Here is a 16,215-nt window from a genome sequence, read left to right on the forward strand (position 1 = left end):
GTTCCTGGGTTTTGGGGATTATAGGGTTTTAGGCTCCACGATTTTGGGGGATTAATGACACAAGCTGAGGTTTTGGAAATTGGATCTGCGCTTTCAAAAGGTGCTACATTATTTTGCTCTTATAATCTTTGACAATCTTTCATTTCTTTAACCACGGTAATCTGGTATACAAAAACCAAAACAGCTTCATACTGGCACTACTGCCAAGCACGAAGCTTTCTATTTCAGGCAATTCAGAACTAGAAAATTCAACAATGGGAGAATGTTAATTAATAAAATAGGTGTAGTATTGGAACAACCAGACTCCCTATACAGCATCTCCAAGACACCAACCTAGGGGCACTTTGTACACTGGCGCTTCAAAAGGACTATACAGTGCTACCATAGCTCCATAACTATTACACTTGACCTCCAATCGGGTTAACTAGCTTCCTTCTATTCTAAACCACAATGGGTAAGAGTTGCTAAACCTCTGCAAGCTTCGTTCTTTTAAGGAAGCACAAAGGAGTGACCGACAGTCAGCTACACCTGTGTGAGACTGTTGAGAGAGGTTTCAAAATCAAACAGAAGCATCCCCGCGTCAGCAAGAGCAGGCCCTGGAGACAAGAGATCCAGTTGAGAAGGCACAAAATCATTTGTTACTGGTGGAGTTGGCTGATTGTCCAGTAGCCAGTTCTCGAAATCACTTTCCAACCCCTGGAAATTAGGGTATCCGTTGGACTGGAAATCAGGTTCCTTGACTGGAGATGGCCCATATATAGCCTCGGTGCTTTGAACTTGAGAATTTCCAATGGGAGGTTGAGGTTGCTGAATGCTTTGACTGGTGTTGTTCATCCAACTGTAGTTGCAATCTGAAAACCCCAAGTCCACAGCACTTGGACCTATGCCTTGCAGAGAGACGTTCTGGCTTGCATTTTGACTTTCAATCCCATACTGATAGATATTTTGGGCATCATTTTGAATTTGACTCCCTTGCTGAACATTTTGGCTATATGCTGACTGAGGAAAAGGTTGACTGTATGTTTGGGGCTGCTGGGGAGGCAATGCACTTCCAACAATGCCACTGCCCATGGGCACGGAGGGGATCCGATTCAAGCTGTTATGAACCTCCTGCCAACTGAAGCGAATTCCGTCATGTGATGCTGCCATGGGGGAGGGAATTCTGCCATATTGTGATGGATTGGCACAGCCGCTGTTATTTAACGAACCACACTGTGATGGATTAACATGATTGCTGTTATATGATGAACCATATGCAGAATGGTTCCTTCCCAAAGAAATCCGAACAGGCCCTGCTCTTTTAAACATTGTCGGTGAAGAGGTAGAGTGAAGGCCTCCATTACCCATATTCTGAGCTCTGCTACTCCTTACAGCATTACTATGCAACTGCTGAGAAGCTGAAGATGGTTGGACAGAAGCTGGTTGGACTCCATTCTTGGATGAAAGAAATCTTGGTTGGTGGCTTCTACCTTGATTCCTGACAGTAGAATTGATAAGGGTGGTTGAGAGGGGAGCACGGATCAAAGTTGACCTCGGGACCTTATTCAGTGGTATAGAGGTAGGTGCTGGCAAAGTAGGGCTGGCGGAGGAGACAGCATGGGTCGTAGTTGGCCTACAGACCTGAGTCTGTGGAATAGAGTTGGGTGCCAATCTAATAATATCAAGAGGTGGAACTTGATTAAGTTGAGGCAGAGCCAAAGATACTTTTATAGCTGGCATGGAAGCACTTCTCCCCATCTTGAAATTTCTCCTCAGTACTTTCCACATCTCTACTTTCTCCATAGCATGACAATGGCCAATATGCGAAGCGCCAGTGCCCCAATGTACACAGGGTGCCAAAGAGTCACAGACATAACAGTGACACTGCATTTCAGCAAGTATAGAATCACAGTGGTAAGTAGCTAACCTAGCACAATAAGTAGCATAATGTTTTATGAATTCATGGCTCACAAGAATTAACTTACCAGGTCACAGTGCTTCTCATGTGGCGTAGAAGTGAAAGGGAATTTGGCACAAAGATGTCGTGGATGAGGGTAGTCTCTGCACGCTATCTGCAACAACAACAAAAATAACATGAATTAACCAAGAAACAAAATGGTTCTACATCTTTCAAAGCAATTAAAATCCTAAAGCATCCGATCGTTTGCGGTACTAAGATCACGCACATGTAACTATGTTTAGCATAAAATATAACAAGGAAATACCGAAAGATTAAGCCACCAGACAACAAATGACGCATAGATAACCTAAGCCAAGAAGCCCCATAATCTAAGAAACACTTCTTCAAAACCACAGATTTTCAAATTCAAGGCTGTGATAAACAAGAAACCAAGTGTTGATGGTAAATCAACGGGAGCAAAATCAATATGGTGCATACTCATCGTACAAAAAAAAAAAAAAAAAAACAACTATAACTGATATCAGGAATAAGAAAAACTCTCTTTTGATGATACCTCCCATGGACCCCAGATCAGGTTGCTACTTGTCACTCCATGTAAAAAGGAGTTATCTCAAACCCGGCAGCTGAAGTAGCTAGCCAAAGGTCCATTGTATTTTGCCATCTCAAGCATTGGCGCTGAAATCCTGCAAGAATTCACCATGAGGCAGAACTATGCAGCTTTATTGCAACTAACAACCTGATTTGGGGTAAACATTATGAGAGACCTTTTGTCTAACCTATCATGGGCAAATCAAAAATATACTTTCAAAGGACCACTACATCAGTTAGCCCAGCAAGCTAGCTCACCTTACAAGACCCAATCTTCACGGGCTTTGTTTAAACCTAAAGTTCATCTAGTCAAGCACAACCACTGTTGATGCTTCACACATCCATAATCACTGAAAACCCAGAATCGGAAAAACTATTACTAGATTGTTCTTCTTTCATATCTCAATAATCCGATTAGCCTAATTTGGAAAATACTTCATGTTGCAATCCTTTTTTCTATAGGAAACAAATCATCATTCCCTCAATTCTATATCAGTTTTCAATCAAACAAAAACGCCCACAATATTTACTTCTCTTTCTCTAACCTCTCTACTTGTGATTATATAAAACCATAGAATGCAAAAACCCACAAAGCCAAAAAACACAACACAATTTTCCACATAAAAAAGAACACAAATTTCTCTATACAATACCTGGCCCTTCTCGCCCACCACAACCAAATCGTCCGACCCGCTACCCGACTCGTCGTCCACAACCGAAACCGCCTTATCCGGGTCACCATCCAAGACCACACAATCGTCATCCACCTCCTTCAGGGAACACTTTGACCCGCTGTTGACCTCGCCGATCACCACCACGTCATCGGAATCGTAGTCGCCGAACTTGCTCTCGACGGACTCGATGAGATTGGAGAGCCAGTCGGCGCTGTCGTCATCGAGGTCGTTGAGACCCGTATCCTCGTCGGAGCTTATGTCTATGGGGCCCGAATTCATCGTTAGAGAATCAAGAAATCGCGGAGTTAGGGTTTCAAGAAAACGTCATTGGGGCGCCTCGAGAATCGAGGAATTGGGAATTGGGTTAGGGTTTGTTGGGGGGGGGGGGGATTGAGGAGATGGGGGAGTTGAGAATTGGGGTAAGGGTTTTGAAATGGGATCGTGGCGGAGAGACTGAGTGAGAAGTGAGTCGGAGTCGCCACTTTACCAAAGTTTTGGTCTCTTTTCACTCTGGGGGTCTTGTACTTTTCTGCAGAGGAGGGGTATTTCTGGAATAGAGATAGAGAGAGAGAGAGAGAAAGAGAGAGAGAGAGAGTCGGTGGGATCGTGTGCCGCAAGGCGCAACGGCAGCGTAGTGGATACGCTTGGGTCATGCAAGGCTTTGTTTGTTGCATTTTGGGCTTCAAAAGAAGATGTATTGGACCACAAACAGGACTGTGAGGATTTTTTAGCACAAAACAAATTTTGAATTTCGAAATTTCATATAATGTGGTAATGTTGTTGTATTTACTTGGCCATGATTTATTATATATATCACATGATATATTTCACATCACATTTCTTTCACGTAAATAAAATATGATTATTAAACGCCCTTTTCGCAAAGGATCAGATCTAGTGACTCGAACTTGAGTAAATGTTTTCATGATTGTTTTGAATTTCAAACAGATTAGAGCGAATCACTTTCGAAATTACTTACTATGTGAAAACAATAACAAATGTTGTGGAGGATTGTTAGGTAAACCTTTTTCCCCTATTCAAGTGTTAGTCATGTATTAATTCTCAAAAAGAAAAAAAGTTAAGTCATGTATCAATTTTTTTTATTTTTATTTTCTAGAATGCGTATCACGTCTTTCAAGTAGTGTTTTCAATAATACAATTTGTTACTGAAAAAGTTTAGATTTCTTTATTAAAGTAATAAAATTAAACACCAATCGCAAGATGTCCATATGACTAAGATGCCCTCCTCCACTCATTGTGGTAAAGCATTAGTCTTTTGCCAACAGTCCAACACACACTCCCCATCAAATCACTTATTGGGCAAAAACAATGATCGTTAATCTTTGCACAATAAGATGAGAATGAGACGTGCAATGGCGGAGCTAGCTGCTAGCCCAAAACTTTTAGGAGGGCTAATGATATATTTTCTCTTAATTTTTAATAATTATAAAAACTATGATCAATCAAATACAGCCACACGGAGGTTTGGGGAGCCAAGGCCATCTCATAATATAACGAGGCTCAGCCACTAGAGACGTGTATCTTGAGAAAGAGCCCTTCACTTTTTGGCAATTATCCAATGCTCAAGAAGTTTATATATATGCAACCAACTTCAACTCATGATCAATATATATATTCCTGAAGAGCATCTTTTACGTGTGTGAGCAAAAATATAGTGGCACCCAAGAGAAGACTTCCTAGCCAGAAATAAGGCATATTAACCAAATATCCAATATGGATGGATCTGAATATCAACATCTAAACCATGCAGACCGCGTGGATTAGACTATACTGGGGTTGTTTGCCAGAAAAAAAAAAAAAAAAAAAAAAAAAAAACCTTTAACTCTACTGATATAGTTTGTTACAAAAGAAAATATAGTTTGTTACATATTCTCACCGAGCACGCAATTGTAGTATGAAAATAGATATAGCTCTTCTAAGAAGACTCTAGAAGAATTTTTTTTTATTTTTTGATGACAAAATACAAACAACAACTAAAGGACAAAACCTCTGCTAACACCCCCTCCCAACTAATCCAAATAGAATGCTGGGGACACAGAAAGAGGTAAACAGTAAAACCAAACAGATGGATTTTGAGACCTCTGAGCTGCCAATGCTAATTGATCTGGGACAAAGTTGGCTTCGCGATATATATGACGGAAAATAACCGACTGTAGCTGACGAGTGAGAATATGAACATCCTGAATCAGTGTTCGGATTTGCCAAGGTAGTTGGCAAGCACCACGGACGCAGTCCATAACAATCTTTGAGTCACCCTCAACAATAACATTAGGAAAGCCATGTAAGACCGTTGTGTGTAAGCCCTCCCGCAGTGCTGTAGCCTCCGTAACAAGAACAGGAGCACAACCAGTCTATCTATTAGCTGCCACTAGAGGTTGTCCATCTTCATTACGGATAACAAAACCAATAGAAGCCACATGATTCCGGACAGAAGCATCAAAGTTTAACTTAACTTGGTGCATATTAGGAGGTTGCCATTTAATATGAAAGTATCTCGAGATCTTTGGCTGGGAGCATTTAGGATTGGCTTTGGCATAGTTAGAGCTGAGTGTGAAAACCTGAAATAAACAGTCAACCGGCGAAAGTTGTAGATTTCTGAAAATGATTTTATTTCTACAAGTCCAAATAGCCCAAGTCGTGTAAAATATAGTAGAAAGAGCATCAGCTGAGGATGGATCAGTACTAATCTTATGAATCCAGTCTAGAAAAGTAGTATGCCAAGAAAGGGGTTTATATAGGGGATAGTGGACCAAACTTGATGAGCAAACGGACAACGCATAAAAAGATGATCAATTGTCTCAATTGAATGCGAACAAAGAGCACAATATGAAGGAATATTATGATTGAATTGAGACAGCAAATCTCGAGTTTTAAGTGCATTTCTAACTAAGTCCAAGCAAAAATCTTAACTTTAGGAGCAATATTTAACCTCCATAATTTGGATAAAATGGATATTCTAGAGCATGAGACAGTCGACCGTGCTTGAAGTAAAGAAGCAGACTTAATAGAAAACTCACCTGAAGAAGAAGGACCCCAAACAAAAGTATCTGAGACAGGATAAATAGGGATAGGAATAGCTATAATCTGCTGAACAATATCATGAGGAAGAAGATCTTGAAGAGCCGCAATATCCCAAGTGTTATTAGTGATGAAATGAGCTACCGTAAGTTGCCAGTCCACTTGAGATCTCTGATCTTGTGGTTGTTAGGAATTTGACCTAAAATTCCTCTTGTGGAAGCAGACAAGTGCAAAACAATATAGATAAACGATCGAGAAAACAAACACGAACTTGTTAACGAGGTTCAGCAAAGAACTTTGCCTACGTCCCCGGGCTGCTTGGGTTTCACTATAGAAGAAGAAGAATACACGAACAAGAATACAAGGATCTCTCACAAGAGGTTCTCACCAACTCTCAAGACCTCACTTGCTCTCTCTGTTTAATGCTTCAAAGACTTGATCTACTACTACAATCTATGCCCCTATTTATAGATATCTAACTAGACCCTATAAGACATTGGAAACCTATTCCCAATAGATATAGAAACCATTACCAAGTAGGATTATGTAAGCAGGTAGGAAACAATCAAAACTCCTCTTTGATCAATGATTAACAAATCCTTATCCTATGTGGAATCGGATCCACACACCCAACAATCTTCCACTTGGAGCCGATTACGCTAGTAGCTAACATTAATTCTTCAATACTCTTCAATCATAGCCAACACAAAACCCATTATCACACACTACTACAGAAAATGAATCACACGACACCTCTCATACGACGTCACACTGTTTTCCGTGGTGTGAATCATTTCTCATTATTTAGATGACGGTTGTAAAATTTCCGTCTTCTAATATGAATTCAACCAACGGATGTTTTTCATGCAGAAATTATGTATTGCTTCAGAAGACGTTTATAAATGGAAGCGTGGTGTGAGGTTAAAATGGTTATAGGGCGGCAAGTTTCCCACCATTTGACACCACTCAAATTTTCCCAACATATAGTGGTGATACGACGGTTAGCTTAAAACTGTGGTATGAATCCATAGGTTTACAAGAGAGAAACATATTCACCAACATTCCCCCCAAATGTTTCCCCCCACTCTCCCCCCAAACCCATTTCCCTCCACCCAGGCAGCAATAGGAGGCAAATTAAAAATTTTAAAGTGACATTGAGACAACACTTATATGTAAAACCATTGTCTGATGGCTTGTACATATGTATCAACTAATAGCTTATTCATGTGTTCGTGCCAAGTACGTGAGCCCATTTAGACCGAAGTATACTTGGGGGAAAAAAAAACAACTAGGCGTTCACTCCACAACTACCCGGCCAAGACATCAAGTGAAGACTAGCCACTAACCTCGACATTGAAATACCCTCACAAACGCCTGCCTTTCTTCGACAGACCCCGACACTCTCTCTCATCCGACAAAGCTCTCTCTCCTCTTCACAAGTCCCGGCCACTCTCTCCCTTGACAAACCCTTTCTCGATAGACCCCAATCCTATCTCTTCTTCGACAAACCCCAACCAAAGATGTCTCTCTCTTAGACAAACCTACGCCAAAATCCTAGAGATCTGGTTATTCGATCTGGGAGCAGCGAAGGGAAGAAAACCTAATGGGTAGCCTCTAGGGTTCTTCAGATCTTTCGGCGATGGTGGTTGTTGCTTTCGGGTGGAGTTGAATCAGAGAAAGAAGACCTCGGATTGCCAGGGCTTCGAAATCGGAGTATGAGAGGTGACATATTCACCTTACCCGCGGTGGTCCCAATCAAACGAAACCACAAAACCCTAGTGAGATTTCTTTGTGGCTCATCTCGGAGGTCGACTGGACAGAACCGTGTGGCCATTCTTATAGTCGTGACCGGATGGCGTGCAGCCTGGCGTTGACTCGTCGGAGGAAGGCGAAGAAGATGGTGGTTACGGTGAGTCCACCCTAATGGTCAGAGATCAGTGACAGAGGAGAAAGAGTCCTCCAGATCCACTTTCTCTCTCCTCCATCTCTCTCTCGTTTGTGCTTATTTCTCTTTTATAATGAACTAGACGCATCCAGTAGCTAAATAACTTGGTTTAGATGATTTGAGATGTTTATAATGAATCAGTAGACAATTTTGAAGCTCCTGAATTTTCAAGGAGGACTTTTGATAGGTATCGATTAATTTTTGATTTTTAATTTAGTATGAAAATTGATATGGATCTGTTATTCGAAATAGTTATATAGATAGATGTTAACAGCTTTCATGTTTAATTTGGGTTAATTTGCAGAAGCTCAGGAAGCGGCACTGCTAAGGAGGAGGATCAAATCACATTACCACAAGACATACTGTATTTTATCATATCTCAAACATGTAATACTCTATCATATATCTTGTCTTTTAATTTTGAACCCATACATATGTTAACCACTTGCAGCATGAGAAAGCAATGAACAGGTGAGTATTTTCACTCTAGACAATTGTAGTTCACCTTCATCAAGTCTATTTCTGAAATTAACTTGTCCTCCTAGGATCTTTTTGTTTCATTTAGTATTATTCTTTTATGCTGAGTTTCACAATAAATATGACATCGGAAAAGGAGCAGCATGGACTATATATAAGCCTATATAATTGATTTAGATACAGGTGGATCATGGAAACAAAAGCTTGATTGGTGAAGCTAAGTATTTTGCAGAACCTATGCCACCGAAACATGATTTCTAAATATGGGTGTTTTACTTACGCTTGCAAGTACTATGGTGTTTCTAATAATGGGTAGGTAAGTTGCAGAGAATCCTTTTGATTCGAAGGAATAAAAAAATCTTCAGGGATTCTATGCACAGTATGCACTACTTTGTAGAATGTATAACCTAAAAAGGGAGAATGGAGGAAGCTGATAGAGGTTAATCGGGTTTAAGTCACAGGAGGAATATGAATGAGTAGTTAGGGAGAGAATATGAAGGAGTCCAAAGCCTCCTAAAGTGACTTGTTCTACTATAATTCAGACTATAAGAAGCAAGCTCGTCTATAGGAAAGTAATCCTTCTGCAAAATCTGAGTTTTATCTTGAATGAAGACCTCCTTATTAGCTAGTCTCTTGTTTGCATTTGGTTTCTTCTGCTAGTGTTTTCATCTTTGACTCGAATATATTAATTACTTCTTCTATTTCTAATTCTTTTTAGGTACATCATGGAGGTTCTGGGGCAGCTGCTGCTGGTTTGAAAGCTGCGGTAACGTAATTGCTTATGCTATTCTTTGCAATCTGACATTTTTGAATGAAAGCTGCGGTAACGTAACTGCTTGTGCTATTCTTTGCAATCTGACATTTTTGAATGATTCAGCGGCTTATCTTTGGTATTGTGATTAACTTTGGTAACTGCTCATTTTTATGCTTGATTATCTTTGGTATTCTGATTAACTTCTGTTATCTTTTAAAAGATCCCTTCTGTGCTTATTTGGTTTAGTTGAAGCAACTTTATGTGATATTGGCTCAAATTGGGAATGATCAAGACCAGTGTCTTTTAACTAACTATTCGGCAAAAGGCTGTTTACTTGGCACTTGTTATTGATATTGGTATTTTGTCCTTGTTCTTCTTCTCTTGCTTGCTATTTGATTTCCAAAATTGAAACTTTAACTGAAATTAGTCGACTACTTTGAGTTGATGACTTTTAGAGTAATTGAATTGGTCAGCCATTATCGACTACTTTGTGATTATTTTCCTGGACTTAATATATATCCTTCCTTGGTTTAACACTTCGAGTTCTGTCGTAATTCCCATAATTCAATGAATACTATGTTTCACTTTAGATTAATGTTTTGTCTCTTTTTCTGTGCTACTTGTAATTGTTTTTCTATGTTACAGGGCCATCACATAGAGAGAATAATGGGGATGATGAGAGGATAGAGAACTTGGCCAGGAGGTCAAATGACCAATCTGAACAATGTTGTGGGAGTAATGGGATATGCTCTTATGAAGTTCTTTAGAGAGAATAATGGGGATGATGAGAGGATAGAGAACTTGGCCAGGAGGTCAAATGACCAATCTGATCAATGTTGTGGGAGTAATGGGATATGCTCTTATGAAGTTCTTTGGGATGGTGAATGTGATACTGATTCAAAATCGCTTCTCAATAAGTTTGCAAGAAAGGTAAGGTGCCTCTCTTTTTATTGGTCCACTCACATCTCTGGCTTGTTAAGGTTTTCTCTCTCATTCATTGGATCTACTTTGATTTCTGTTAGTACTAGCTGTGGATTTGGGTAGTAATTCCAGTAACTCTATCGTTAATCACCATTTCAATATGAATTCAGAGACTTTTTTCTTTTCTTTTCTTCCATGAGACAATTTCATCATATGGTCAAAATTTGAGCTGCATATATTCTGTAAAATATATATGTCTATAGCCTAATAACAATTTTTGGTAAGAAATCTTGGTTAGCATGATCAATCATACAATATCTCTGTTTACTTTGTATATTTCTATATTTGTCACAAGGACCTGTTGGTGTTTCACATTTTGCAACTTTGTTAGTGCAATGAATTTCGCATAATTAATCATGACATTCATATTTCCACAAGCGTCATTCAAACTTTCATGGTGGTGCAAAGGTGACCAGAGTGACCAGCACAAGCATGACATTGTCTCTTTTGAAAGAGGAAACATAATAACTGCAGAGCGCAGCAGTAAACAGATGAATTTACTCTATCTAAACATTCACTTTTATTTCAGATTTCTTTGAAGGGGAAACTCACCCACGGACTGTGCTTATACTGACCAAACCAAATTCAACTTATGTTCGAATTCTGTGTGCAGAAATGGTCAGGTATGGATCTTATCCTCTGTCACTTGTGGAATCAAATGCCACCCATTTGGTACTCTTGTCAATTCAGGGTTGTGATGTGGGATTCAAAACGTTATTGCAAAGGTAACCCAGTAACATATGTTTGACCTTCCTCTTATTTTTTTTGTTATTTTTCTTTGTTACAGTTGTTGGACTTCAATGTTTGGAAGACTGCTTGGAAAAGAACTGCTGAGAACTGAATTAAGGAACTTCTCTTGCTTTTGTGTAGTTTCTCTGCAAATAGTTTCTAAAAGAACATGGTTTTTGTTACAGTTGTTTTTGTCTTTATAGTGATTATGGATAATAGTCTTGGGTTAGAATGATGCTGATGATATTATTGCACTTTCTCAATATGCAGAAAAAGAGAGTGCGGATAGTTTTGGGATCTATCTTAACAAAAAGTGGGTCACATAAATTGCTTATGTCTTGTTTTTAACTTTCAAGAAAGAGGAAGAATTAGTCCCTATACCACATGGGTGTCCATTCCTCCATATATAGCACATAATGTATCTATAATATATGCTGGATATCCTATTAATTACTAGGACAATAGCATTGATATAATGAGAGCATGTCAGGTTGTCTCTACTTGATGTAGTGAAAATTTCTTATGCTCTCGTGTTTGATTGTGTTTCAGGTCCATGAAGCATCCAACCATACCTAAAGGGCCAAAGTTCCATATCACTCAACATAAGAAGATCAAGTGCTGCTTGTCATGGAATGATGATGAGCTCCTGCTCCCTCAACATAAGGTAATGATCCTCTGTGCTGACTTTATGTGTGTGTATATGTGCAGTAATTCGTAGCTGAATTTATAAATTAATGTATGTATATGGCTGGATTATGCTAATTGAAAAATCGACAAGTGGATCACTACTGTTAAGGTCTGTTTCTGTCCAGAGTCAACATGTAATATATTCAGAGTATTTCTTTCTGTTTTTGGTTGCAATCTTATATTTTTTTATGTGGAAAAATTTCTATATTGTTAGGCATTATTGATCTATTATACAAATTGATTACTGTAGTCAACTATATTTCCATGACTAATATGCATAAACCTTGTTCATGCTAGGGTCGGAGAAAACGAAAACTTATGTGCAGCAATATCATGCAAGAAGAAGAAAGCCAATGTCTTCGTTCCATTAATTGGAGTAGTTGGTGGACTTGCTATAGGCATCTGACAAGGGTCTGATCTAATCACTGCCCTTTACTCTTGAGCCTTGATCCTTGTCCACCTCATCTTAGGCCTTTTCGTTTTGAGGTTATGCTATTATGTTTGTAGCATCAATGGTTATATTATTTAGCATGAGAAGAAAAAGAAACAAGGTAATGAGTTCATGGCTGCAAAGTCTGCTGAAGCTCATGGACTGGAAGCTCTGAAGTGCAATAGGCTTGAAATTTATTTTTAGGGCTGGCCTGACAATTTTAAGTACATTTTTGGATGTATTTTGCAATGAGGGTTTCTTAGATGTACTCCATTTGTGTATCAATAGTAGCATATATTGTCAAATCCATTTAGGTACATTTTTGTGGATTATAACAATCATATATATATTGGTAAATTACTATTTATTTGGTGATTTTTGATTCCAGCATTGAATATGAATCATTCTAGTAGGACAACAAATGAAAATGTCGTCTGATGAAGATTATAGGGTGGATTCAAACAAATTTTCAACAATTCACACGACGGTTCTTACTGATATCAATGTTGGATGCACACAAAGACAACAAGTATTAGCAAAAACCATTGTCTCAAATGTCACCATACAACGGTTCGAGTTATATCTGTCGTGTGAAGGCACACATACACTGAACCGTGGTATGAGTAGAAGTCACACCACGCTAGAATCCTAAAAACCGTGGTATGAGTAGAAGTCACACCACGCTGGAATCCTAAAAACCGTGGTATGAGTAGAAGTTACACCACGGCATATTTCTGTCGACAGCTTGTCGACAGCATGTCGACAGCATGTCAGCAGATCTGCCGGTCCATCTGACGACGGATTCAGCTGCAAACCGACGACCCAATGATCGGTATACGACGGTTGAAAACCGTCGTCTGACAGCGTTTCATCAGACGACACCTCGATAGACCACGGAAATGCAAAACGTGAGACGACAGTTTTAAACCGTCGTGTGAAGCCTTTTGTGTAGTAGTGACAGCCAACATCTCCTTCTTCAAACTTGGAGACCAACTGAAGCTAAGCACAGCTTCAGTTTACTTATTGACACAGACTTAGTCAACATATCAGCAGGATTCTCACTTCCTTGAATCTTCAACAATTGCAGCACTTCATTCTCCACGAGTTCTCGTATGTAGTGATACTTCATAGGAATGTGTTTAGTCCTTGAATGAAAAGCAGGGTTCTTTGCCAAGTGAATTGCACTTTGACTATCACTGTACAATGCACAATTCTCTTGCTTTTTACCCAATTTCTCCAACAGACCCTTTAGCCACACCATCTCCTTACCAGCCTCTGAGACTGCTACATACTCGGACTCCGTTGTAGACAGGGCCACTTGCCCTTGCAAATTTGAGACCCAAGATACGGCATCACCACCCACAGTGTACACATAACCAGTAGTACTCCGACAAGTATCATGATCTCCTGCCAAGTCTGCATCAACATATCCTTGTAGTTCAGCACTACCTCTCTTGAAACAAAGAGACATATCAGTAGTACCCCGAAGATACCTCATGATCCACTTCATAGCCTCCCAATGTTGCTTTCCTGGATTACTCGTGTACCTACTCACAACTCCAACTGCATGAGCAATATCAGGTCTAGTACACACCATAGCATACATTAAGCATCTAACTGCCGATGCATAAGGTACATTCTTTATATATTCTTTATCTTTTTCGCTCTTGGGTGATTGGTCCTTGGACAATTTAAAGTGAGCCGCCAACGGTGTTCCTACAGCCTTTGATTCATCCATATTGAATCGCTTAAGCACCTTCTCAACATACTCCGCTTGTGAAAGCTTCAGAGTACCAGCCACTTTATCACGGATAATCTTTATACCTAAGATTTTCTTCGCCTCACCCAAATCCTTCATCGCGAACTGGTTTGACATCTCTTTCTTCAACTTCTCAATCTCATTGAAGTCTTCCCCAGCTATCAACATATCATCCACATACAGTAAAAGAATGATATAAGATTTGTCAAACTTTTTGAAGTAACAACAGTGATCGGATTGACATCTTGTGTAGCCACTCCCACACATGAAAGCATCAAACTTCTTATACCACTGTCTTGGGGCTTGTTTCAAGCCATAAAGGCTCTTTTGCAGTTTGCATACCAAGTCCTCCTTACCAGGTGCTATAAAACCTTGTGGTTGCTTCATGTATATGACCTCCTTCAAATCACCATGAAGAAAAGCAGTCTTGACGTCTAGCTGCTCCAAATACAGACCTTCAGCTTCCACTAAACCAAGCACCACCCGGATTGTGGTATGTTTCACAACCGGCGAAAAGATCTCATCAAAATCAATTCCCTCCCTTTGCTGAAAACCTTTCACAACCAACCTTGCCTTGTAACGTTTTCTCCCATCAACTTCTTGCTTAATTTTGTAAATCCACTTGTTATGCAATGCTTTCTTACCTGTTGGTAACTTAGCTAACTCCCAAGTATTGTTGGACATGAGAGAGTCCATCTCATCTTGCATGGCACCCTTCCACTTAGCAGAATCTTTATGTTGCATAGCCTCATCATAACTCACGGGTTCACCACAGTCAGTTAACAACAAATAGTTAGCACAAGGCTAGTATTTATCAGCTGGTATTCCTTTAGTACTTCTTGACGATACTCTTGGCACAAAAGGAGGTGTCACTGGCTCATCACTAGGAACTTGTTCTTCAGGTTGTGCAACCTCAGGAGCTTCTTATTGTTGTCGTTCCTCCCCATGATTTTCCTTAGACACATCTTCATTGGACAATTCTTCCAACCTTGCAAACTGCCGATCTTTTCTTACAAGACTTTTAGGCTCTGCTGCTTGCCTATTCTTGTACATCACTTCTTCATTAAAGATGACATTCCTGCTCCTTACAACTTTCTTATTTTGCATATCCCAAAACCTATAGCCAAGCTCGTCACCGCCATAGCCTATGAATATGCACTTTTGAGACTTGGGATCCAACTTGCTTCTCGCACCGGACTCAATGTGAACATATGCCACGCAACCAAACACTCTTAAATGCGATAGGCCTATCTCTTTTCCACTCCATTTTTCGTCAGGTAGGAGATGATTCAATGGTACTGATGGTCCACGGTTAATTAAATAAGCAACAGTATTAACCGCATCAGCCCAAAAACATGTCTGGCAATCCTGCATGTATCCTCATACTCCTTGCGCGCTCATTGAGAGTCCTATTCATGCGTTCAGCCACTCCATTCTGCTGTGGAGTTCCGGGAATTGTCTTCTCCATCCTAATCCCATTCTCTGCACAATACTCTTTGGAAATCATTACCATAGTATTCACCTCCATTATCCGACCTCAGACATTTGATCTTCGACCCGGTCTCATTCTCTACTATCGCCTTCCACTTTTTGAAAGTATCAAATACTTACCATTTATTTCAAGAAATAAATCCATACTTTCCTTGTGGAGTCATCAATATAAGTCACATAGTACTTTGAGCCACCTAACGAAAGCTCCGGTGCAGGTCCCCACACGTCAGTATGAACCAACTCTAGTTTTGTATCTTTTGGTGCCTTGCCACCCTTTGAGAAACTAACAACCTTTTGCTTCTCAAATATGTAGTCTTCACAAAGCCCAATCTTCATTGAGTCCACACCATGTAGTTTACCCTTCGACTGAAGTACACCCATACCTTTCTCACTGATGTGCCCAAGTCTACGATGCCATAAGTATACATCTTCATTTTTCTCAACGATCGCAATGCCTTCATTGTTCTCAACAATAGCAACAATATTCAAGGTCGTATAAAGTGTTCTTGTCTTGATTCCACGAGCTAACACCATAGATACTTTACACACCTTCCACGTACCTTTCTCAAAGGTAGTGCGACATCCTTCATAATCCAACTGACCCATAGAGATCAAATTCCTCTTTAACCGTGGTATGTGTCTAACATTGGTCAAGGTCCATGTTCCACCATTTGTCAGCAAAATCTTCACATCACCCCTTCCCACAATCTCCAAGGCTCCACCATCAGCAAGAAACACTTTGCCAAAATTACCACGTCGGT

General features: G+C 39.9%; 1 protein-coding gene across 1 annotated transcript; it reads right to left on the minus strand.

Annotated features, from left to right (window-relative positions):
• Positions 1-247: 247 nt before the first annotated feature.
• LOC133736928 (uncharacterized) lies at positions 248-3,691 on the minus strand. Its single transcript, XM_062164543.1, has 3 exons — positions 3,142-3,691; positions 1,965-2,051; positions 248-1,863 (listed from the first exon to the last, which is right to left on the minus strand). Exons 1-3 carry the CDS (start codon positions 3,439-3,441, stop codon positions 523-525), a joined length of 1,728 nt encoding a protein of 575 aa, XP_062020527.1. The 5' UTR covers positions 3,442-3,691; the 3' UTR covers positions 248-522.
• Between the last annotated feature and the right edge of the window lie 12,524 nt (positions 3,692-16,215).

This window comes from Rosa rugosa, chromosome 3 (genome assembly GCF_958449725.1).
Source record: "Rosa rugosa chromosome 3, drRosRugo1.1, whole genome shotgun sequence".
Lineage (NCBI taxonomy): Eukaryota > Viridiplantae > Streptophyta > Magnoliopsida > Rosales > Rosaceae > Rosa > Rosa rugosa.

Bases quoted from the DNA above. Each gene is read 5' to 3' on its own strand.
- LOC133736928 (XM_062164543.1), bottom strand. From the start codon at position 3,441: ATGAATTCGGGCCCCATAGACATAAGCTCCGACGAGGATACGGGTCTC. The intron at 2,052-3,141 runs GTATTGTATAGA...TTGTTGTTGCAG, and splicing joins TGGTGGGCGAGAAGGGCCAG to ATAGCGTGCAGAGACTACCC. The intron at 1,864-1,964 runs GTAAGTTAATTC...GCTGAAATGCAG, and splicing joins ATGAGAAGCACTGTGACCTG to TGTCACTGTTATGTCTGTGA.